At 40.4% G+C, this 25,676-nt stretch overlaps 1 protein-coding gene across 1 annotated transcript in view; it reads right to left on the reverse strand.

Annotated features, from left to right (window-relative positions):
* Positions 1-7,333: 7,333 nt before the first annotated feature.
* The window catches only part of FAT4 (FAT atypical cadherin 4), a 135,881-nt gene continuing 117,538 nt past the window's right edge, over positions 7,334-25,676 (reverse strand). The window contains exons 14-17 of the mRNA XM_077300348.1: positions 21,607-21,731; positions 21,000-21,217; positions 16,999-17,260; positions 7,334-10,846 (exon numbers count right to left, since the gene is read on the reverse strand). Coding sequence (XP_077156463.1) covers positions 8,979-10,846; positions 16,999-17,260; positions 21,000-21,217; positions 21,607-21,731 — 2,473 coding nt within the window. The 3' untranslated portion in view covers positions 7,334-8,978. The remainder of the gene's footprint in view (positions 10,847-16,998; positions 17,261-20,999; positions 21,218-21,606; positions 21,732-25,676) is intronic.

The raw sequence follows: 25,676 nt of genomic DNA on the forward strand, positions 1-25,676 counted from the left end.
TAAATTGAAAGCTATCTGGAAAGAGATGACAGTATCCTACAAGGTCAAAAATGCTTTTCTTCAATTATGTGTTCTGTGGAGGGAACTGTTGAATTGAGATCATTTTGAAAACTAAAGAGAAGGGAGTCTGGAAGAAGAGATAAAGAGTCATGAAACAAACATTCAGCCACTAGCACTTGAACAGTTTGATTTACTGACACTTCACTTTGGAATCTCTCTCTCTCTCTCTCTCTCTCTCTCTCTCTGGGGGGGGGGGGTTGCTCTCTTCCTCTGAGTTTGCTATATCAGCTTGCAAGCCTGGCAAACTCTGAGAATGTTCTCCCTCTAATGCAATAACTTTGCTCAGAGGCCAGTTTATATCTTGCCTATGTCTAGTCATTAGATCATTATAATATAAGAAACAGAGTCCCCAGAAATCTAGGTCACTTGGAGGTATTCCCCCCCCCCCGCCCCCTGCGACATGCATAAAAGAATGGCACAGCATCTTTTATTGCTGGCTGCAGCTGTGGAAACACGGAGAGGGTTATTCTTTCACACTCTCAAGAGCTCAATTGCACTGCAAAGATGCACAAGCCCAGCCTTATAATAATGTTCTGGTCATGAAACCAATGCAGATTAATTGCCTTGAAGCTGTACAATGTTAGCAGTAAACTTGATCAGGGATTCATACATTTGGAAACCTCGATCAAACTAGTAAAAGCTATTAACATAGCAGAAAAAGTTGGTGCAAAGTTCCACTAAAAAACAAAAAAACAAAACAAAAACAAAACCCCATTGCTCTCACTGGGTCTTACAGAACCAGCCTGAGCAGGTCTACTCAGAATGCTACTCAAGTCTATTTATTGGAGCTTACACCCAGGAAATTGTTCTTAGGATTGCACTTCAAAAGCAGAAATGGTGAAAGATAGATGCATAGGACAGGATTTTTTTTTCTCCCAAGGCTTAGTACAAACTTTCAGCAGTCCCCTCTACACATAAACATAAATGCCATGCCATGCCCACAATCTGATGAAAAAGAAATGTTTATTTTATTGCTGAAATATAAAACGTAAGTTTCATGGATTTCTGTCCCCTGGGAAAGTGTATCCCTGACCACTTTACAACTGGATTCTGCAACTGGATCACATGATGATTCAGTTTCCTCTTGTAAACAACCACAGGCTAATTTAATGGAGTAATTCACACGGACGGAGGATATGTTTACGCACACACACACCACATCATTTTCCCCTCCAAAATTGCCTTCACAAATCAAGTTGTCCTTTGCAAACTGGGCGGAGGGAGGAAGAGAACTACTGGCACTTGTATGTGTTCTCCAACAGGGAATACAGTAATTTGAGAGGCAAATTTAGACCAGAAAGATACCCTGCATAAAAGAGACGGGCACAGTACCATTTCCATGATCAAGGGCATAGCATCTAACTGTGGCTACTTTTAAGTGAAAAGTAACAGGTATGGAAATTTGAATTTTCCATATCCCATTGGTTTTCATCTTGTAAAAGTGCATTGGAGCCAAAACTCTGCAAATTTGCCTTATATTCTAACTAGCTTCAAAGCCCGTTCCTAAGATTGGACCTTGAAAGGGTCCCCTTCCCTGGCCCCCAGCCAGGCAGCTTAAAGTGGCTTTGGGCCGCAGCTTGCAGCTGGATCAAGTGAGGCAGGCAGGGGCTGGCCAGCTCATTAGCAGGCCCGGGACAGAGCTCCTTAGCAGGCAGTCAGCAGGCTGGGAGGCCCTCCTTAGAAGGCTCAGGCTAGCAGGCTGGGAGGCCCTCGTTAGGAGGCCCTTGTTATCAGGGCCAGCCTAGCAGGCCAAGAGTCCGTTAGCAGGGCCAGCATCTCTCCTTAGCAGGCCCTCCACCATGACCCTTTGCCCAGGGCCCTCTCCCCTTACCTGCTGCGGGCTCCAGGCACTGAGGCAGTCTGAGAGCATAGAGGCTAGAGTCCAGGGACAGAGGGCGGGAGCTGCAGGGGCAGGGCCAATCAGCAGGAGCTGCAGGGGCATGGCCCTATTGGAACCCTGACTGGCCCTATTCCAACTTGGATAGCTGGACATGTTCCACCCCCTAGGCTGTTTCACAAATATATAGAGGAACCATGGATAAGGATACCAAGTGAGTGTGTGTGTGTGGGGGGATTGCATGTATGTGGAAGGAAGTCTTCTTTAAAATTCTGTTGCTATATCATAACATAGTACAATTTTTAAAGTTTGCATGTGTGGGGCACAGTGTGGTAAGGCAGCAGACATGCAATCTGAAAGCTCTGCCCATGAGGCTGGGAGTTCAATCCCAGCAGCCGGCTCAAGGTTGACTCAGCCTTCCATCCTTCCGAGGTCGGTAAAATGAGTATCCAGCTTGCTGGTGGGTAAACGGTAATGACTGGGGAAGGCACTGGCAAACCACCCCGTATTGAGTCTGCCAAGAAAACGCTAGAGGGCATCACCCCAAGGGTCAGACATGACTCGGTGCTTGCACAGGGGATACCTTTACCTTACATATTACATAGAATAATGGCTGCTGGGAAGACGCACCCTATGGAATTAAACCCTGCTGAGGTTCCTCTCCTCCTCTCTCCTAACCCAACCTCCTCTGGTTCCATGCCCAAATCTCCAGAAATTTCCCAACCCAGAGTCAACAAACTTAAGGACAATGTATACCCTCTTGTGCATTTTGTACCATGAGCACTGTGCCCCCTCCCCCAATTTACAACAAACAAACTATTATTAGGAGCAAAACAAGATAGGACTACAAAATGACAACAAAGATTCTTAAAGGCAATATAATAAAATCTCCCACAGATGCTTTGAATGTACAAATAAAAATCTTTAGCCGTTTCTGGTTTCCTGTGTCTTTCTACAGAGAAACATAACGCCAGCAGAGCCACCAAAAGAAATATGCACGTCTGCTCAAACAGCTTGATAACTTTTCCCATTTTGGAAAATGTCTGTATCGTGACAAGCAGTCGTATCTGAATTGCCCATGGCTGCCTTTTGTGTTACTGTCAAGCAGGTGAAGGTGCTGACTGTTTAAAGTAAAGGTTCCCAGATACCTTCTGAGAGCAAAGTAATTAGATCAGAAACATTGATACTGCCACAGCAAAATGGTTAACCTCATGGTAGGAAAATTCCACTGAGGGGAAAAAAGAAAGTACATATAGAACAAGTTGTACTATACCAATTAAACACTTAAGCACGTCCAATTATATCATGGCTGGAAACAGAAAAATCTCAGCCTCTGCTGCTTTTGCCTGACTCTTGCAGTAATGCATGTCACATGAAAACAACAAATTGCCTACTTTGTATCCTATTACAGCCATCCAGGGGAATCATTAAGTAAAAACAGAAGCAGTTAAAATTGTGAGGCAAAGAGAACATCAGTGATGCTTGGGCTGAAGGAAGAGAAACTTGTCAGGTTCCTTTCTCTAAATTATCATTTTCCTTGCCTGGTCATCTTCCGGCAGTTACTGCCTGGTTGTCTATCCCCTTGTCTCTGTTTTCTTCTTGGCCCATCCAACACAAGGTCTTTGTCCTTTTCTGACATAGTACACTGGGTTGCCACTGTAATGTAACTTGCCACTGTTCCTTTTGCTCAATGTCTATGCAAGCACAAGCACAGACATCACTCCTGGTTGTTAAAAACTCTATATTCTCATTTCTTTAAAAAAAAAGTTTTGGAGTTTAAAAAACTTTTTGGCAGAAGTCGAAATTCTAGCAGAACCTGTTGGGCAGTCTACTGAGCCACTCATGGCTTATTATGGAAGCAGAGAATTCGAAAGGGAAGGCTATGGCACACAGATGAGAGAGTGGGATCATCCAGTCCTCTGGGTGCCAAAGGCCTTTTAATCATGAATACAGAGACATGCCAGGCTTCTAAGCATCCCTAGGCCAGATTGTAGACCTATATACTATTCTGGATGTGCAATCCACTCTGGCGTACAGCTGTCTGCCTTGGGTGCCCCTGAGTTATTAAAGTACAACTCCTCCCTCCGAATTATAATTTGTAGGTGAAAAGGTATAACTTGATTTGCATGCTTTTGCTTGATTATTTTTTTTTATTTTGAGAGTAATGTGCTCTTGTGCTCAGTGTATCAGTTTACTTGGCAAAAATAACCAGTTGTGTATGCGTGGTTGGTCTTGCTGTCACCAGAATGCTGAAAAGAGCCTGGGTCACCATCACCTACTCAGTATCTTATTAGAGGTGGGATGAACTGCATTCATTCTTTTGCCCCCCTAAAACTTTTCAGAGTGGAATTTAGTTGTTTTGCTCATCCCTATGTTGCTTTCATGTGGTTTGGATGTAAAACATGTGCTGCTTGAGCACTTCTGTCATTATTTTTTAATTTTTATAAATATGGAAATAAGAAAATATAGGCATACATTCAGAGCGTTTGTAAACAGATTTCCCCACAATTCTGCATTAGGTGCTAACGTCTAAGGAATTGGTCAAACCATTTTTTCTTCTAAAAATTTATCCCACACATATTTAAATTCTGATTTTAAACATCAATACTCTGCAATGTTTTCCTGAACACATTGTTTTTAGATGGTATTGTCATGTAATAGCAGCAAATATGTATGTATCCTCATATTATGATTAGGTTTTGTAGAAAACAGCTCCAAAGAAGAGCTTTTAAAGATGCATCATGGTTGCAATTTTGTACTTTTAATCTCTAATAACAGAAGCTTGAGCTAAGAGAAAATAGGCTATGCAAATAGAGTCTGTCTGACAGAAGTCGGATTGGTCATCATAGACCTTCTGCTTCTACCTTCATCTAGTAATCCAAAGCACATGATCTCAAAGCCATTCCATCGTTCCGCAGGGCCTGCAAGACGGAACTCTTCTGCCAGGTTTATGATTGAGGCCAAGGCTAACATCTATGCCTCCCCGGGATCTGGGATTGGGATTGGAGATGGGTACCATCAATATCCCCTCTCCACCTGCTAGTAGGGGGAGGGGGAAGTTGACTAGCCAATCTTGCCATATTAGCTTGCTAACTAATAATTGTGGATTGTAGTTGTGTTAATGGATTTTAATAGATTTTATGGGGGTTTTAGAAGGTTGTAACCCGCCACGAGCCGCAAGGGAGTGGCGGGCAATAAATCGAATAATAATAATAATAATAATAATAATAATAATAATAATAATAATAATAATAGTTAAAGGCTGATATATATATATATATATATCAGCCTTTAACTCTCTCTCTCTCTCTCTCTCTCTCTCTCTCTCTCTCTATCTATCTATCTATCTATCTATCTATCTATAGATATATAGATTGAGCACAGATTACACACAAAAAAGAGCTCAGATTAATGCACTGCAAAGACCAAAAACCAATTTAAATGCGAGACACCTGGTATATAAATATAAAAATAAATAAATAAATTCATAGCAAAGCAACATTGTATATAATTTCTCTATAGCAAAATAAATTGATTTAAAAGGGTAGGTTGCAATGGCATGTTGTAAATTTCATGTTGCTTGGGGTTAATTTCAAAATATTTTGTTCACTGATACTTTCAACAGTCATTTTAAAAAACACTGCTTGGCTTAGGTACAGTCCATATTAAAAGGATAATATTCAGACCCAAACAGACAGCTTTTAAACAGATGTTTCATTACACAAGTCCCAGTTCAATAGATTGGTGGTTGATGTCCTGTTGCTTCAGATCTATCTATTTAGATACAAATGTATACTGTTCTGGCTCAGTATTTTCTGCTAAGCACTTTGTCTTTGGACAACAACTTGGCAACAATGTAATTTTAGCCAGACAGCTGAGCGCTAGTACAAAAAAGCTGAAATGACCAAGATTGGCCGCACATGAATTCTTCCATGTACTTTTGTCTGTATTGCTTGCATTCATTTTGTAAAGGCTGCATATAAAGCACAGTTGAACATTCAAATGATGTGGTTTGTCTTCATAATCTACCACTTTTTTCTTCACAGTCACATAAGTCATGGCACGTATATCAATTATTCAAAATATACTATTGTTCTTTTGTCAGATTTAAAAAGGTATCCCCTGTGCAAGCACCGAGTCATGTCTGACCCTTGGGGTGACGCCCTCTAGCATTTTCATGGCAGACTCAATACGGGGTGGTTTGCCAGTGCCTTCCCCAGTCATGACCGTTTACCCCCCAGCAAGCTGGGTACTCATTTTACTGACCTCGGAAGGATGGAAGGCTGAGTCAACCTTGAGCCGGCTGCTGGGATTGAACTCCCAGCCTTATGGGCAAAGCTTTCAGACGGCTGCCTTACCCTTGGTCAAAGTCTTAAAGTTAGTCACTGGACTAACTAGATTAAAATCACCATTAGACTAAGGGCTGATTCACAGAGTGTGAAGTCCTTGTGGTTGTCAAAAGAACTTTGAATCACACATGTGCTGGGAGTCCCAAGACACATGATCCCCCATTTCAACTCAGAGTGTAGCACACATAGTTAAGAGGATTTAGCCCATCTCACATACCATTTTCCTGCATAAGGATGGCCCTAATGAACCACTGGGAATAAACCATGTACCACTGGGAAACTCACTTGTCATCATTACATGTAAGTTACCCAACAGAATAAGACATGGTTTTTATATCCTAAGGAGTCTTAAAGCAGATTCACGTGGAGAACATAGTTCTCCAGATTAGAGTCCACGGGTCTTAACCACTGTGCCATAATGGTAAATTACAGTTACAGCATAGTCTGTGCTCCTAGGAAAGGTGGTTGTCTCAGTGAACATATGATCCAGAAACTGCTCAGAGGTCCCAAGGATTTTGTATCATGTGAATAAGCCCTAAGCAGCTTACTTTACTGCATTGGACATTACTGGCACATGCAATCCTAGTCAGATTTGTGACTAGGATTGTTCCTTGAGAAGAACACTAGCCTTTGGTCTTGTATTTTAAAAAGTTCAGATTACTCTGGGTTCACTGCTTTACAAATAAATATATATATATCATGAGCTGGTTCTAAACAATTGTGAGTGAAAGTCCACTGGTGGAACAGATCCTTCCTTAGGGTCATTCCTGATACAGCCTGCTGCTCTCCCAGAAATACCATATGTGTGTGGGAGCATGTGTGGGGGAGTTAGGAAATCTCCAAGGGCACCGAAGGATGCAGTGTGGCTGCCACCGTGCAGAATCAGTATCACTTCCGCAAAGATCGATTTGATTGTTCTCTGCATCTTACTTGTATGCCACTATTTAAAAGTATTTTTATAAATAGGAACTTATCTTCTGAATAAAACAAACTGTCAAGGGGGACAGTATGTGATAAAACAGCCAGTGTAAGCTTTACAGTAATGCACACTAGACATTTTAAATAAATATTTTAATTCTATTATTGGCATTTACACATAGGAAAGCATACAGTATGTTACAATTTTATCAAAATGTGAAAATATGAATGTTACATAAGTAACAAATGTAAAAAAAGAGTATTTTCTTACTTTCCCTGAAAGTAAGAAAACTATTCAGTATAGGAAAATATTGATACAAAAAAACATAGTTTAGCTAAAAAAAAATTCTTTAAAAACGTGTTGTTTTTACATAGTACAATAGGATTTCAGAGCTGCGTGGAAACAAGTTTTCTTCATAAACCAAATTTAAAATGATGGGAATCAGAACCATTGGCTGCTGGAAATGAATCTAAGAGTGCCCCTCACCTGCCATTTCAGGATATCTGGTGATACATTTTGCACTATCACACAGATAAAAAAAGAGAAAAGGGTATCTGTATCATGTCTGTTGTGATTGGAGCACACAACTACTACCTACCACTTTCCTCTTTAAAATGCATGTGAATGGGAGCCAGCTTGCATATATTTTAAAAGGAAAATTTGTACAAGTTTCTGCTATGAAATGTTTCATACACAACTGTCCGTACCTCAGTACAAAGTTTTAGAAGCATCCTTCCAGCAGCAATGATTTTTTGTTTCTAAATAATTAATTTTTAAAAAAATGCCTCCATCTTCCAAAATTGTGTGATGCAGGAAGGTCACTCTGAGGTCTCACAGGCAAGGCAGTGCTAAAAAATAATAGCGATAATGCTTATTATGATGCTACATGGCTTTTTAGCGCTTTTTATAGGCAACAAGTCCTTGCAATGGCCTCCTGCGAGGTAGCTTTGTACTTTTTATAACACCCTCCTAGGGAGACAAAAAACAGAAACACAGAAAACAGAGAAATTTGACAAAGCCATACAGAGGCACTGGCAAATGGAGATTGTGATCATTTTTAATTTACCTTGTACTCCCCCAGACTACTTATTTCACAGATTTTACCCTTTGTTACTTTTGATAACATCCATTTGTTTCCATGCTAGCTACAAATACTGCCAGTTTGGGGCGGGGGGGGGGGGGAGGTCAGAATCCAAGATTCAGAAGTTCTCACACAACTTTGTCAAAAACAATAAAATCCTAAAGTGCTGATGAGCTGGAGCTGGTTCTAGCACCCCTGCGCTGAGAAAGGTAACAGAGTGATCACTTAAGCTTATCATTTATATCCAGATGTGAACAACTGCAGGAACTGGATACAGGAAGTATGTTTTCCAAGAGGGCCTGAAAGCACGGCTCCTTCATTCAGCCTCTGTTTTTTTCCAATGTCTCCCAAGAAAAAATAGTCACTATTTCAGAACCACTTAATGAAACTGGATACAAACATACTCTGCACAATAAACCATTTTGTGTCCCTTTTTAGGACAAATCACTATTAATTTAAAATTTCACAATCCAAACATGGTTACAGAAAATTCTTTCCAAATGCTGCATGCCAAATAATTTGCTTGGAGATAATAACGCATGCAGGAGAAACAAATCAATCCCAATAAAATTAACAAAAATTACTCGTCCATTTCAGCAGCATAACGGTGATTATTTTTGAATGCAACCTTCTAATCACTGGCCCTGGATTTTAAAAGTGTGCCCTTTTCTTATCTACAACGATAGAATGGCTTGAGTGTTATTTTCCCCCAAAAAATGTCAGCATGATGTTCTATACATACTGTTCTGCTTCTCCATCTTTTGGTTGTGTTGTACCACTTTTGCTCTCTTCATTTATATTTGCTCCTATCTTTTCTGGAAGAGATGCCAAATCTTTAAAAACATCCACATAATGCCCGAATCCTGGGCCCCAGTTCAAAAGATTGTCCCAATCAAAGTTGCCTCCTTGTTGTCCTAGTTTTAAAGGTGATATATTGTCACTAGTACTAGGTGCAGGTGCTTGTGCACCAACAGGCCCACCACCCTCTCCTCTGCGGCCAGGGTATCTCCTAGGCTTGAGCCTAGCACCAAAATTGTCTTCATCATCTGCATCTGATTCATTAACTTGAGATAATTTAGGCATTCTGGATGTATACACCATAGGTTTGTCCCTATCATACTCCATCTCAGAACATGTAAAAGAATCATGGGAATCACTATCAGATGACGATTCTGGAGCTGGAATACCATCAGCTGGATTTCTTGTTCTTGAAAGTGGCCTTCTGCAGTCCTCTTCAGAAGAAGACCTTCCATGGTCAGCACTGCAGATGCTTGGGTTTCTAGGACGTGGCGTGTTGAGCCTCTCCACCTCTTCAATAGAAAGTCCAATAGGAGGACCACTCTCCAGAGCCATCTGTCCTATTGGTTGTTTTAGGCGACTTCCTGGCCTGGAACTATGAGTTGCCATCATTTGAGGACTCTTGCTTCTTCTCCCTAGTCTAGTAGGATAGTTAAAAATGCCTGTTTGGCAGACATCATTATGCATTTCCAAAGGGCTCCCTTCACGCATTGAAAGATGCATTTCCCTTGCTGGACTGTTTCTGTAGAAAGTTGATGATTTGGAAAATGGAGCTGGACTGTGACGAGAAAGATGGTTGGGTGTAGGGCACGCAGAATGGCTTAGGGGAGTTGTCCTTAGGCCTTGACTGTATGAAGGCTGATATGTCAAACTGCTTGCTCCTAGGGGCATAGGGGACTGTCTTGCAAACCCCAATGGACTGTGCCTCTGAATGGAGAATTTGGGAGTGTGGCTCCGGAACTGCTTATAGTGCTGAATAATGTCTGCATCTGAAGGAGCTATGCTGCTTGCATTGTCAATGTCATAGTGTTCTATCTCTGGTTCAGGGGAAGCTAGAGGGGCACTGGGTATTGTCTCTGTATTGTGTGGTAAGTCTGTTTCATCGAAGATGAGGTAAGGGTTTTCTCTTTCAATGATGTCAGGCTTAGGGTTTCCCTCAGGCTGTTTCCTGATTGTCATATCATCACCATAGGGAGGTATATTATCAGGGTCATCAAAAGCATCATTCTCGCTGCCCTTCTTTTTCTTTTCCTTTGTTTTCTTCTCCTCTTTTGGCACTTTTGCTTTCTTTCCCTTGCACTGATTACACAAGATCAGGCTAAGCACAAGCAGGGCCAGCACAGTAGCACAGCTGCCAACAATGGCCGGAACAGCCCACAGAGGCAAGGACAGCTCAGCTGGGTAAGGCTGAGGAACACATATATGGGCTCCATTCATTCCTCCTTTGCATACATGTCCCTGGGCACACAGAATACCAAGACAGGCTACCGCTGTCTCACATGTCCTTCCAGTGTAAGATTCAGGACAGCTGCAAGTGAATCCAGCTCTATCTTCAGGTTCACAACTGCCGCCATTCTGACAAGGGTTGGAGGCACAAGCTCCTGGAGGCACACATTTATATGTATACCACTGGTTAATGCACATTAACTCTCCCCAACAGGGATTGCTTGCACAGATGTTTGGCCCGCGGCAACCAATCTTCACTGAGGGATCTGTTCTGGAGATGGTAGCCAGACTATGCTTGCCCGTGAAAGGAAGACTTTCTTCACCGTACTTCACATAGGCAATACAGCCATCAAAACCTAGGAAAAGAGAACAATGGTTGACTTGCAAATTATGTATAAACAAAGCAACTCTGATTTTAATACCAGAAAAGAAAAAATAAACACTTTTTCAAAATGACCTTATGAAGAAAAAATAGGTTGGCCGCTTTTCTCTACCTGAAGGAGTCTCAAAGTGGCTTACAGTTGCCTTCCCTTTCCTCTCCCCACAACATACACCCTGTGGGGTGGGTGAGGTTGAGAGAGCCCTGATATCACTGCTTGGTCAGAAGAGTTTTCTCAGTGCCGTGGCAAGCCCAAGGTCACCCAGCTGGCTGCATGTGTGGGAGTGCAGAATTGAATCCGGCTCACCAGATTAGAAGTCCGCATTCCTAACCACCACACCAAACTGTAACCTTGAGGGGGAAGGGGGGAGGCACAATTCACTGGGTGTGAGTTTTTTCAGCAGAGTTCAGCGAACAGTTTTAAACTTATAGATGTATATAATTTGATTTTAAAGCCTTTTTGTATACCTGGGTTTTCACTATTATTTTCAAGGTGGCATTTCTTAATGTAATACACACTTTTCCCTATTCTTTAGGGCTTAAACACTGATTTCAGTCTAATACCCCTATTGCAATCAAAATGGACAATTTATAAACCACAGATTAATCAAAACATCCTCATTTTTTGTAATTTCTGACATCACAAGCGACAGTAGGAGCAGAACGATATCTAAGAATCAGGCTATAGAAACATACAGATCAGCCAGGGTTATACACAAACTAGGATTTCTTATTTAAATTAGTAGAGTAACAAGCTATGGTTTAATGGGACATGTGACTGGAACCACTATGTATTGGACAAGTTGTTGATTCTCTGGCTCACAGCCTGTTTGTTTAAAAGTGATTAATGTGCTCACTTTTGAAACAAAGATTGGACAACATGTTATGGAGTAACTTAAATCAATCTAATTAAGGTTTGGGGATTTTTTTTTGTATCAGATGTTCTTTTCTATGTCAAAAAACATATTGCCATGATACATTCTTTTTTCCTATTAATTCTTGTCCATCTGTAATTTCAACATGTATTGGATAACTAACCTAGAGGGCTTACAGATTTAGAAATCAAAATAAACATACACTCAGTTTCTGCATTACAGAACTAAATGTGCATTTTAAAACAACAAAAGCTATTTGTATAAATAGTTAAAAACATATGTTTGTCTAGGCTCAGCCTTCCTCAACATTATTGAGAAACCCCAGAAACATTCTTCAGGCTTTGAGAAAGCCCAAAAGTGGTACGATCATGCAGAATATGGTTGAGCTGTGTACCCGCCCTCTTGGGACACCTCACATTCCCATCCTCTCCAGGCCCATCATTGGCCATTTTGGGAAGGATGGGTGGTCATATTACGGTAAATGTTTAACAAATGTTAAAATATATTAAAAAATTAATTAACTCCCACCTATGCAAGAAAACCTTCCAATGCCATCAGGAAACTCCAGGGTTTCACAAAACCCTGGTTTAGAAAGCCTGGCCTAGGTATTTTTACCTAAATTAAAAGTACAGCATGATTTAACTGCAGTTGGGCATTCCTAAATCAATAGGATTCAGTGGGAAAAATACGAGTGTGCTTGTTTACTTGGAATTCAGGCCGATTGATTTCAGTGGAATTTAGGGCCAAACTAGATATTCTAGCATCCACAGTTTTGCCCTGAGGTCACTGACACCATTTCAAAAAAGAATTTGACCAAATCATTTTAAACTTGCCAAATTCATCTCTAAAATGGTGTTGGCGTTCACAAGTTGGACCCATGGATACTAATATTTAGTTTGGTTTGCTCTCTAGTCTACATGCAAGAAATTACTAACTAAATCTCTTCCAAAATAGCTAATGGAACAATGTGTTTATTTTTAAGTACCATATTACAAGTCCCACGGATATCAATTTAATTTCTATGCATAGAATATTTAGGATTTAAACATTCGTCTAGCTTTTAAAACTTTCATTACATTTTATAACATAGAAGAGAGGTTTTAAACAAATTTCTTGCTTTGTTATTTGCCTTCAGCATCCAGAATATGAAATGATGTAAAGAAAACCCCTTTAGGCTAAAAAGGGCACTTGCAAACAGGCACATTTCTGTCAACTAATGATCAGAGTATTTTTGAATTCTGAAATTCAAGTGGAGATTTTTCTGACAGTAGCCTGAATACATGAAGGCACATTATGATCCACCAAAACCAAGTGCTGAAATTTACTATTTCCATAACTTTTTCCCTTTATTAATGTCAATGCAGAATTGAAAGGTAAGGATGCTAAGAACACTAGAAACTTAGAAACAGTTGTTAACACATTTCCATATGATCAAACAAATGAGATGCCTGTAGATATTTAGTCTCATAAAGGTTCATTGCCATGGAGCCATTCAGGGAAGGATGAGGGTGTTTAACCATTCAATCTCCACAGCATTTACTATTCACTCAGAGTGCTACGGTTTTATAATGATTTGGTAGTCTGATATTTATGGATTTGATTCATATCTTGCCTTCCCACCAAGGAACTCAAAGATCTTTTTCTTTGCAACATTTATATGAAGCAGGTTTCACTGACAACAGAAGGAGCCCAAGATGCACTGAAAAGTTGGGATGAGTCTCACAGGTTTTTGTCTCAGTGCTTGGCATACACTCATATAATTTCCACACTAGCAATATCATTTGGATTTGCATTTTTAAAGGGCCAAACTTTCCATCTGTTTCCATATCAAAATTTGCCTTTCCAGGTGCACTCCCAAATTGCCTTCTGACTTATCCTGGTTACAGAAATGTCACCTGTCAAGGCAGAATCTAATTCAGGACTGCCCTGAATGGGAAAACACATGCATTCAGTTTTTTCCTCACACCTGCCATTTTGAGTTGCTTGTGCGGGCCACTTTCCTTGTTGTCATCCCCTCTCTCCTCTCGATTCCTTCCACTCCCTCCCTCTGTTTCAAAAAATTGGGCCTTTTCCAAAAAAGGGGCTTGATCCGATTACAGTGCCGTTTCTAAGTATAAAAAGGAGTCTTGCACAGCAGCATTGCAATGTGATGACCTAGTTATTTTTTTTTTAAATTACACTCAATACACTATGGGGAGAGGGGGAGGTGATCACGGGCACATAGAGGCAGAAATAGGCAGCATTTTGTGAAAAAAAATATTTGAAAAGGGGAACCGAGCAAAGCATGACAGGAGGCAGTCTCTGTAGTACTGCGTAAAGCATATTTTGAATGTCAGCCTGGGAAACAAGGGGGGGGGGAAGCCCAAATATGTAAAACTTAGAAAACGACTCTTAGCATTCAATGGAAGTTTAAAGTTAAACCAGGTATGTTTCCTAATGTGGAAATGGTCTCTATGAGCCTAGGGTAGAAAAAGAACTCTACCCTGTATGGATCCTTCTGTATGGGTATTATGCCTACACTTAATACAGTTACTGAAGGCATGTTAAGGTTGATGGAATTATAGCCAAAATGTATAGACATATTTCTTGAATTAAAGGAGCATCTTGTTTAAAAGGAAAGATTTTATTAACATCTAAATATGAATATTATCTGACCCTTGAGTATGTAAAATTGCAGCTGAACTTGTGATAGAAATAGGATCTTCTGAAGAAATATACAAAGAATTCCATCACTTGCATAAATTAATTTGTAGATGAAAAATATGTTTTAAACAGGCTATTTCTTGTCAATCTACAAACAAATAAAGGCACAATACAATGTCATGTTCTGAACATTATATTGGACAGCTCCATGGAACAACAGTGTGATCTAAAGCGGTAGCTTCTCTGGTAACTTTTATTACAGAGCAGGGATATTGTCCAGGGTATTTATCCTTTTTATTTTGTCCATTCTTTGTCCATTCTGGCATGGATATGAATGAATATTATGTTTTATCTCCTTGTTGTTCATATATTGCTGAACATCTGAGTTCACAGAGAGTTTTATATCTCCCATTTGTAAACCTTTGGCAACTCTTAGGCACTGTAATTCAATATTAAGAAAATGCTGTATAAAAATGGCATGCACATTCCTACTGCAGGACACACTCCAGTAATTTGTCAATTTCTACATCATTCATTATTAGAAAAATGTTCTCTATTCCTTCAGTCTATAAGCAGCCAGTCCTTGCACAAAGTACAAATCTGGTCTGTTAACCTGGTATGCAAGCATAGATCGGGCCAGCATGGTGAATGCCTTCTGTGTGATTTCATTCACACCACATCTCATACCAACTGAGGTGATGCAGATTTCATTGTTTTCATTGGACACAGTAAAAAAAAAGTGAAGTGTGAACTTACTACAGGCAACGTTACTCTATCTGGTGATAATCCTTTAAGTTAGACAGATTCTTATTTATAAAGAACTCTCTAAAATATCATTCCTTACTGCTCTGTTGACCTTGGTGTCTGCATCTAAAAATCATATATATATATATATATATATATATATATGATTTAATGCACAAGTAAGACTGTTCTTATTTAACTGCTTCTTCTTTATATGCATGGTTCTGATTACGGTTGTGCACTTCGGCTGCTGAAGCAGCCGTTTGAGCCCGAAGCAATCAGCACCATGGTGTGTGAAGGGGGGGGGCGGCGCCAGTGTGCCAGTCGGTGCCCACACACAGGTGCAGAGCTCTGCGTCTGCGGGCGGGTGCCAACTGGCATGCCGGCGCAGCCCCTCCCCCCCACCGTGGTGCTGGCTGTTTCGGGCTCAAACAGCTGCTTCGGTGGCTGAAGCGCACGACCCTTGTTCTGATCAAGATGGTCTGAGTAAACTGCTTTAATTGTAGTAGTACAATTTGACAGTGATTGCTAATTTAAAACCTGCAGCATCAAAATAATTTGTTACAATGACTGAGAACATTTCAGTTTCCCAGGACAGTCTACTGGTGATCTGAACATCACTGTTATTCAACATTTCCTACCCTGTGGAATGTACTCTTGGGATGACACCCATGGCCTTATTGCACTTGCTTAGTTTCTGTAGGGCATGAAAAGGTGAATTATTTAGGTTGGCCTTTGGAAGGTAATTACAGGTTGAACTATTTTAATAGTGGTATGGTGACAGCCATGTATTTTAATATTTTAATGTTAATTTTTAATATGTTATTTGTTTTAAGTTATGTTTTTCGCCTTACTGGTTTTACTGATGGAAATCACCACAAAACCCTTTGGGTGACTAGTGAATAAAAATCTGATAAATGAATAATAATAATAAAAGGGAGGCCTCAGTATTAAAAGATGATTTGTATCAGAAAAGATAGATTAGTTGCATGTTGCTAATAAGACTGTACTACCAGCTTGGTGTAGTGGTTAGGAGCATGGACTTCTGATCTGGTGAGCTGGGTTTGATTCCCTGCTTCCCCACATGTAGCCAGCTGGGCCACCTTGGGCTTGCCAAGCTGTTCTGAGCGAGCAGTAATAACAGGGCTCTCTCAGCCTCACCTACCTCACAGGGTGACTGTTGTGGGGAGAGGAAAGGGAAGGTGACTGTAAGCCCTCCTTCTGATAGAGACTCCTTCTGATAGAGAAAAGTGGTATATAAGAACCAGGTCTTCTTCTTTTTCAATAGTCACTATCTTGTAAACATTTCTATTTGATGTAGAAGAGTTGGTTTTTCTCTACCTTAAAAAGTCTCAAAGCAATATACAGTCTCATTTCCTTCCTCTTCCTTCCTCCCCACAACAGGCATGTTATGAAATGTGTGTGTGTGTGGGAGGGGGGGGGGGTTGAGAGAGTTATGAGAAAACTGTGACTAGCTCAAGGTCACCCAGCAGACTTCATATGAGGGATTGGGGAATTAAACTTGGTTCTCCAGATTACAGTTCACCACTTTCAACTACTATCCCACCTTGGCCTTCACACATAGTGTGACAGTTTGTGTCTCTAGCATTCTGTTGCCTTCTGACTTAACATTTTTTCTCCATGACCGCACATATTTTTCTGTCACTGGAGAGCATACTCTGGAAACAATGCCATATATTTTATGATGTATCAATTTCAACCACTACTTGAGTCACAATCCCATGATGGCCTTCTCAGAACTTAGTACAATGTTATTTACTGGGGAAATATTTATTGGGGAAAGTATTCCTCAGATTGCAGGATAATCTACTTCCCAATTGTTGTTAACTGAGTGTGAATGACATACCTGAATCACTGCTTCTGAGGGCCTGGCTTGGTGGAATCCCACCAAGAGAAACTGTAATAACATTCAGTCCTCCAAAATCTTGTGTGACATGCAAGATGTCTCTACTGTGGATCTGGTCAACTGCTAGTACTGTGGAAGTCCCATTTTTCTCAATGAAGAAAGAATGCCAGTGACCGTCAGAAACATAAACTTCAGGGATGCTTCGCTCTACCTTCCCACCAACTCCAGCATCTGAAACATATTGTATTTTTCCAGCTTTTACCTGCAAAGTTAAAAAAGAGAAAGATTTATTATAAAGTATATTCTGTGTATTATGTTATTGTATAATGGATTATAAACAAGTGGCCAAAAAGGACTCTTTGCAGAGGGGCATCCCATTTTCTTCTCCCCTCATAGCTCCTTGGGTCCCTATTGTGATAAGCAGTGGCTTGGAGTGGAAAGCACTTAAGATGTGCTCCATGCCCCAACAGACAATGAGAAGTAGGGCTTGAATGTGCTTTACATTCTGATCTCCCACTCCACTATTGCCAGCTGGTTGGCTGAGTATGTGGGCCTTCAACAAAAAATGTCTCCTTAATGTTTATGCTCCAAGTCCAGACTCCTGTCTTTCTCATGAAACAGCAGTACAGTGACAATAGAGCATCTACATAGATCTTTTCCCAGCCCTTTCTTTGCATCAGTCCCTTGCAGTTTCCACACCCCTCCATGCCCTGGGACCCAAAATAAAAAATCATCTGTTATATTGCTATAAGAATGACATTTGTATTGTCTATTGCTGTTCTCTTCTAATTCTACTATATCTTTCATTAAAGATATCCCTCTAATTTATTGCTTTATGCATATACTACCATCCTCCCCGCAACTTACATTGTTCTCCACATTTACATGTTGTCCTCACAACAACAATGCATGAGAAAGGTTAGGTTGAGAGGGACCCAACATCACACAACTATGGCAGAGTGGGGACTCAAACCTGCATCTCCTAGATCAGGGGTAGTCAAACTGCAGCCCTCCAAATGCTGGCAGGGGCTCATGGGAATTGTAGTCCATGGACATCTGAAGGGCCGCAGTTTGACTACCCCTGTCCTAGATCCTAGGCCAAAACTTTAGCCATTAGACCATGTGGGCTTCAGATCTTCAATGAAAAGGGCTGGAAATTTCCTTGAATGAAATAAATCTGGGAGGTTCAGAGTATCTGATCACAGATAATACTGTTATTTCACTATAACAATTGTGCAATCGCTTAATTTTTAATGTCTTATTTTCTAAAGAAAACAAGGCTTGAAAATGGCTTCTGGTGGCACAGGAGGAAAATAACAGGAGGCCTGAGGCATGGAAAGCAGCACCAATATGCTGCACCCCACTCCCATCAACACAGTTTGGACAGGTGCTTTGAAAGAAATCTTTCTAAGAACATCTACAAAATCTGGTTTGGAAAATTTAACAATTAAGGAAAGATATGGGGTGGATGTTCCAAAAACCCTGTTCCAGTTTGAATGCCAAATAGGAGCTGTCATTCAAGCATGTGTGTTGTTCCTGTCAGATGCCTTCAGGGTAAACAGAGATCTGACTTTCAAACCTTCTCTGTTGCTCCTTCCAGATAATTCTTAACTGTTTGGAACATACCTCTGGGTGGAAGCAACCAAAGAAAGCAATTAGACCTCAGAAATCCAAATCTTCTGTAGTCCACAGTGTGTGTGGCTCTGAGATTCCATCATCTTTATATGTTTTTCCTAACCATTTATGCTATTATAGGCTTAAAATCCCACTGTGTTCCCCAAGATCATTTGAGAACATTTTTAGTAGCAATATTTGCACACTGCCAGAAAAAAAGGCACATGCTGAGAGGCATTCTCAGCCCAGAACTGTGGATCTTTTCTTTCCTTTTGAGATCTGCCAGTGCATAAATCTGAACATCTCTTGAGATCGCTGAAACTCCTTTTGCTGTCTGTTTTTTTAAAACTGATAAACAGAACTAAATTTTTTGATTTTTTAAAGTATAAGTCATATCGCTATCTGCTTCATAGTCTCGAGTATGGGGGAACCAGGGCAGCTTAATATCTTGTGGGTCTCCAGCCCCTCCTCTCCTCTTAGGGTTCCCCATTTTTATCTTTGGCTGGGCATATTTTCCTCATCTATAGCCAACCCTGCAGGCCAGAGTGAAGATGGCTGTACGTGCATATGTGGGGTGTGTGTGGATTGTTCATTTCAATTTTTAGGATGTTTTTTAACTTCTGCTTGTGAATATTTTAATCTATGTTATAAACTGCCCTCAGCCCGCTTGCAGAGATGGGTGGTCTATAAGTCAAATAATAAATAAACAAATCCTAAAATCTGAAGCTATTACATTCTGTGCACTTACTCAGGAGACATCCGAACAGATCCAGATTGTGCTGCATGACTTTTAAACAGCTCAGTAGAATCTGCAAGTAATGTTGTCAGGGCTCCTAGGCTACAGTCACATAGATGTCTTACACATGTTGCTGGGCAAAAGTCATGTTGTTAATTTCTTAGTTGGAAGGTTCAGGGACTCTGAGCAGGATTCATTCATTTTATTTATAATTTGATTTATAGACCACCTCTCTCCAAATGGACTCATTTATCATATGACATATGTGTAGTATAGTCAGGAGATCCTAGGATTGTCTGGCAGCAAGAGATGTTCTGAGGTGGGTTGCCATTGCCTGCCTCCATGTCATGACACCTACAATTACTTGGAGGTCTCCCAACCAAATACTAGCCAGGGTTGACACTGCTTAGCTTCCACTATCCAGGTCAGGGTTCTGAGTAGGAAGGCATCATGGACAGCTATGGAATAGTGGAAGAAGATTTCATGTGCACCCCTCCTGAGAGTCTGATCAAGGCTGAGTAGTAGGAATGCATCCTGCACAACAATGAAACAATTTGAGAGATGATTTCATATGTATTCCTCCTGAGAGTTTGATCAAGGCTGCTAGAGCCTATGCCTACAAGATTCTCTTCCCCACTTATTTGCATGTGCACAAATAAACAGCCTCCTTGCCTTGTTCTTTGTTTATCTCTGTAACTGCATACCTTGGATAGCTGTCAACTGCTGGAACCGCAAATATGACCAAATATTAATAATTGTTAACTTTTAAAATGTAGAAGAAATGAAAAATTAGGCAATATAGCTATGAATATGCTAGTAAGATTTTTTATTTGTTTGTTTCTAGATAAAAAAGCAAAAAAACACAAACTAACTAACTAACCATGGACCTCTGAGAGAATTGGAAGCCAGATAAAATTGATAAATTAATGCTGGCTGAAGCATAAAACTGTGGTCTTATGCTGGAAATTCATATAAGCTGGGGAAAATGGAAACAATTAAAGTAGTCCAGAAAACTTGGATCTCATACCTAACCAATAAAGGAGTTTGCCAGCATTACTGTTCTACTCATTTAGTGTTATGACTAAGTGGACTGAGTCATACAGCAAGGCTGAGCCCACTGGTTTGTCTTGTAAAAGGTACAGATGTTGGCGATACACTTGAAACTGATGTCATACTGATTCTTCAGCATCTCTTCTGAGAAGATGAAGACACATATTTCATGTAGGACTCTGCTGTAACTGTGGTTGATGCTACTGATAATAAGAAAACTAAGCTGGCTTAAATCAAGGAGTTTGGCTCAGCTGGCTTGAGGACTGAATTGGTGTGATTATGCCGTTAAGCAGAGCTTTAAATTTCACGGCGGTGGTCACATTTTATAGGAGGTCTGAGCAAGAAAAAATTTCACTCTAACGTGCAATGTTTCATTAAGAACATATGCAACAAACAGCCTTCCGGCTGCCATTCAAATAGTCAGAACTTGGAGTCTAGACAAAGCTGATTAGAAACAAAATAATTCAGCCCTCTGATACTTGGAGCTGTGCCTAGCACTTGTCAACACTCTGGTATTTATAAATAAAAGACTGGGGTGAATGGAGCCAGGGCAAAGACCACTTCATAGCAAACAGCCCAATCAAATCAACTCAAATATTACCTTCACAGTAGTATAGTTGCTGTTTTCCTGTATATGAATTAGAACTCCATTTTCACTCCTTGTTCTGAATTTGACTTCAATACGATTCATAGTTTGGGGCTCTAAAATGGCATCTCCAGTGTTAAGTTTCATCATGTATTCCCACTTCCTATTCTGGCGCATGTAGTAGTCAAGACGACCTTTGCCTTCTAATGATAGGGCAGTGTCAGCAGTAAGATCTAGAGTAAAAAATAAATTGTTCATGCTAAAAGTTGTTCATCATCCCTTGCATGAAATTTGGCAGGGAGGATCCATGAGGTTAGGGATGCAATCGCTTGACAATTTCAGCCAAATTTGTTGAAAAACAACAACAGAAAAGGCCCAGGCTTAAAATAATGTATTCTTGTTAAACAATTTGAAATTAATGGGGAAAAATATCAAAATAAACAGAATGGGGAGAGGTGATATACAAATTTAATAATAATAATAATATTAATGAAAAATGTATATCAAATCTAAATAAAATGTCTGTGCATACCCTTGCAATTCCAAGTAGAAACAGAAAAATGTATAGTAGTCATAAATAATGGCAGAATTGTGGGGAAGAGATAATAAATACTCTATTTACGTTTTTCACAGTTTTTTCCAGCTAGTCCTTCCTTGCAGTGGCATTGCTGCCAAGACCAGTAATCTAGACAGGTTCCACCATGTTGGCAAGGGTTAACAGTACAAGCTCCTTCCAGTCTGGGACACCTCAATGAAGAAAGAAAATAATAAGGGAGTTACAGAAGCATAATTATTTATTTTGTAGGATATCTAAATAGTTGTAATACTTTTTTGAGATTAGTTCATTATAAATGTGAAACTATGTATGCACATAACTTAGCTTTTGGAACAATACATTGTTCTCTTTGATGAACTCTGAAAAGGGAAGACATTTTTCTCCCCTGCTGAACAAGACAATAAAGCTGAACAGTAACACAAGGTCTGAGAGGTAGGCTGGGTACTAGGTTCTTGTGTCATCTTGAAACACATGGATTCTCTGGGAGTCATGTACAGTGATTGTCCATTTTATGGGGACTGTGAGAAAGCTTTCTGACTAACTACAGGTACCTGTAATTTCTGTGTGGTCTGCAGTGCTTTGTTTTTGAATATTCCATGCTCAATGTATTCCAATGGTCAAATTTATATCCTAATCTCAGAAAGCCAATAATTAAAATTATAGCCTTCAAAATTTCACCAGTGTTTCATTCAGAGTGTGAGAACTTTGTACAATCAACAAGCAGAGTAGAAACTCATCCATTGCAAACAATATATAACAAGATACAACCTAATTTGAATGGTTACTAGGGATGGAGATGAATTACATTATGACCCAAGATATATTATGAATATTGCCCAGTTTGTGGTCCCCAAACTGACATTAGTGGAAGGCACCTTTCCTTAAGATTTCCCAGAATTTGTTCAGTTCAGATGTTTGGGCCATTTAAACCTAACAGCTGAGCAGACTGGTTCACCTGTTAGGTTTAAATGCCTGCAAATAATTTAAACCATCAATTTTTCTGCTTCCTGCTTCCAAGCAGGAAAAAGTGAAATGGGAGTACTGCTGAAATGGCTGCCAGCCATTGGCTGGGACAAGGAAACAAAGCTCTCTTTTGATCTATTTTGTTCTTAGGACCTGTCCAGTTATCAAGAAGGATTAAGCCATGGGTGCCATCTATCTTAAACACATGCATCTGAGCAAAGGGGAGGACCCTCAATCTAAGCAGCCAAAATAATGGATGATTTCTGAACATTGCAACTTAAATAATAATTAGTATATCACTAGGGAAAGGGGATTTGTGGTTATATTGCTTTCATTTTGATCCTTGCTCATTTTATTGCATAAACAGGCCATGTGTGTTCTTTGATTACTTTATTAAACTTCATTGAAATTTTATTGCTGGTAGCTTGATCTCTGGATCAAAAACCATGCTTACCCAGGAGAAGCAAAGGGAAGGAAGCTGCAGATCTATTCATCTCTGGATTGCACATGTATGCATGCTAGTCCCTGTCAAAGCTGGCTTGTACAAAGTAGAACCTCTAAGGCCCATTATGCACGGCTGCCGAAACGGCGGTTCCAGGTCACATGGAAAACATGTGTGTGGGGGGGAGACGCAAAGCAAACAGCTTACGCACGGGTCGGGACACAATGGCGGCAAAACCCAGAGTAACGATTATACATCGCTTCAGGTTACGCCCTGGTTGCCCGGAAGCTCCGCTTTCTTCCGCGTTTCACTCACGCGGCGTTTTCGGCGTCCTACATAGAATCTGTGGCCGGTTGCAGCCGGCACCATGCATTATCGGTGATTTTAGGCAACACCCTTCCACCTTGAATGCGGGCCTTCCCCTCCGTGTATGATGGGCCTAAGTGAAAACATGGTAAAGAATGCTGAAGTCCTGCAGCAGGAGACACTCTTTAAGACTAGAAGGTAGCAGTGGAAATTTCACCAATCCATTTCACTCTCCCCACAGTCATTTAAACCTAAAGTTGGCAGGTGGACCTGCTTGGTAGTGGGGGGAGCAAAATGGACAGTTTAAATGACTGTCAGACTTTCCAACTTAACAGCTGTTAGGCAGAATCACCAAGATCTTTGGTTGAAATGTCTAGCAGCCATTTCACTGATCGATTTAACTCCCCCACTTCCAGTGTGTGTGTGTGTGGGGGGGGGGGGGAACGAAATGGCTGATAGCCATTTAACCATTCCTGGGTGAATCACCCTTTAATCCAGACTGTGGTCAAGAGAAATGTGGTCCAAACTGACTTGTGTGGAGTTTTTGGTTTAGTTCAGGGGTTTGGGACTGTCCCGAACCTCAAACCAAATTGGTTTGAACTGGTTCACACCCATCCCTAGTTAATACTGTTGAACAGATATGGCTGCTGAGACGTTAGTCCAGGAGTAACTTTATTACAGACCATTTGGAGGCATGTTTTATTGGTTACATTAGTTTTTCTGGGAACTAGTTTTATGGGCGACTATTCCTCATATTTCACTGCAGTTTCACAAGTTATCTACTATCTAGCCTCTTTCATTGTATCATCTAATTTCAGAATATTTGAACTATTAAATGTTGGCAAATTAACAAATTAGCACATTTTGAAAAAAGAAAAATGCACCCTTGAAATAAGGACATGAATGCCCATGAATGCTTCTACTGTGCTACTGCTACCTCACTGCCAAAATCTGTGAAGTTATATCACATAAATCTTGTGATTTCTGTTTACAGGGGAGCAAATTAAAATGGATTTTATAATGCCACGCTAAATGCTAACCACTCATGAACCTCTTTGTTTCCCTTGACATGCTAAAAGACCAAAACAAATTCCAGTAATATTTTATGTAATAACTATATTGCATACAGTCTGAATACATAACATAGTCAGTAACCAGAGTGGAATAACTTGTACTATACATTAAATTAAGAGCAGAATGACTTTTTAAATGTTATTGTCTGCCAAGCCAATCTGAAAGGAAGCCTGAAACCACTTTTTACTCTGGAACTGTCCAAGGCATTAGAGAAGGAATCTTATTAGACAAGAGACACACAAATTATAGACACTTCTACTTTTCACTGGCGATGTTACGATGGTTGGCTGTCTGCGAAAATATAATTGATGCTGATCTTTGTGCTACAGAGCTTTAGGAAACCTTATGCTATAAACTGAGACCACAAAAGGAGAAGGGATGAGCTAATCATTCTGGACATTCTCTTATTCCAACTCTACGTTCAAACAGCAGGATGGAAGAAACAACAGGTTCAGCCAATCCATCATTTTGAACTGACATTCACTGGGGGAAAACCAGGTAGAAGGGAAGAACACTGATATTTAAGAGTGAAATAGGCCCTGGGACTGTAAAACAAAGAGCATTAAATATATTGTATCAAATAAGTTGGGACAGGACTTCAAATTGCTAAAGTAGTCCTGCTTGCATTCCTAATACTAGGAACTGGTATAATTGGAAGTTGTAATAAATATAGTCCAGTGCAGTCCCTTTTACTGACTTCACTGTGGTGAATATGAACTAAGTACTAAGGACTGCGAGCCTCCTGTGGCGCAGAGTGGTAAGGCAGCAGACATGCTATCTGAAGCTCTGCCCATGAGGCTGGGAGTTCAATCCCAGCAGCCAGCTCAAGGTTGACTCAGCCTTCCATCCTGTGTAAAATGTGTACCCAGCATGCTGGGGGGTAAACGGTAATGACTGGGGAAGGCACTGGCAAACCACCCTGCCATGAAAACGCTAGAGGGCGTCACCCCAAGGATCAGACATGACCCGGTGCTTGCACAGGGGATACCTTTACCTTTTACTAAGGACTACAGTGGCCAACTCTAATGTATGTAGCCATGCATAACAATACATATGAAACCAGAGGCAGAGACAATACTAGAAGACATTTTTTCCATATGAACATGTTAATACAGGTGGAAATGTGTACTGTCATTAACACTGTACATTATCTATGTTTTGGATATAAGCATTCAATCAGTGGCAGAGTTACAGATCCAGCAAGAAAGTTAGCATGCTGATGCTCTTCATGCACAGCTCACTTTTCCCTACCGAAATCAAGATGACTACAAAAGCATCTGAATGGGCTGACTCTCATTTTACTCTTTTTATTTAATTACAACATTGAGATCCTACCTTTCTGCACTTACAA

The sequence above is a fragment of the Paroedura picta genome, chromosome 10, assembly GCF_049243985.1.
Source record: "Paroedura picta isolate Pp20150507F chromosome 10, Ppicta_v3.0, whole genome shotgun sequence".
NCBI classification, from domain to species: domain Eukaryota; kingdom Metazoa; phylum Chordata; class Lepidosauria; order Squamata; family Gekkonidae; genus Paroedura; species Paroedura picta.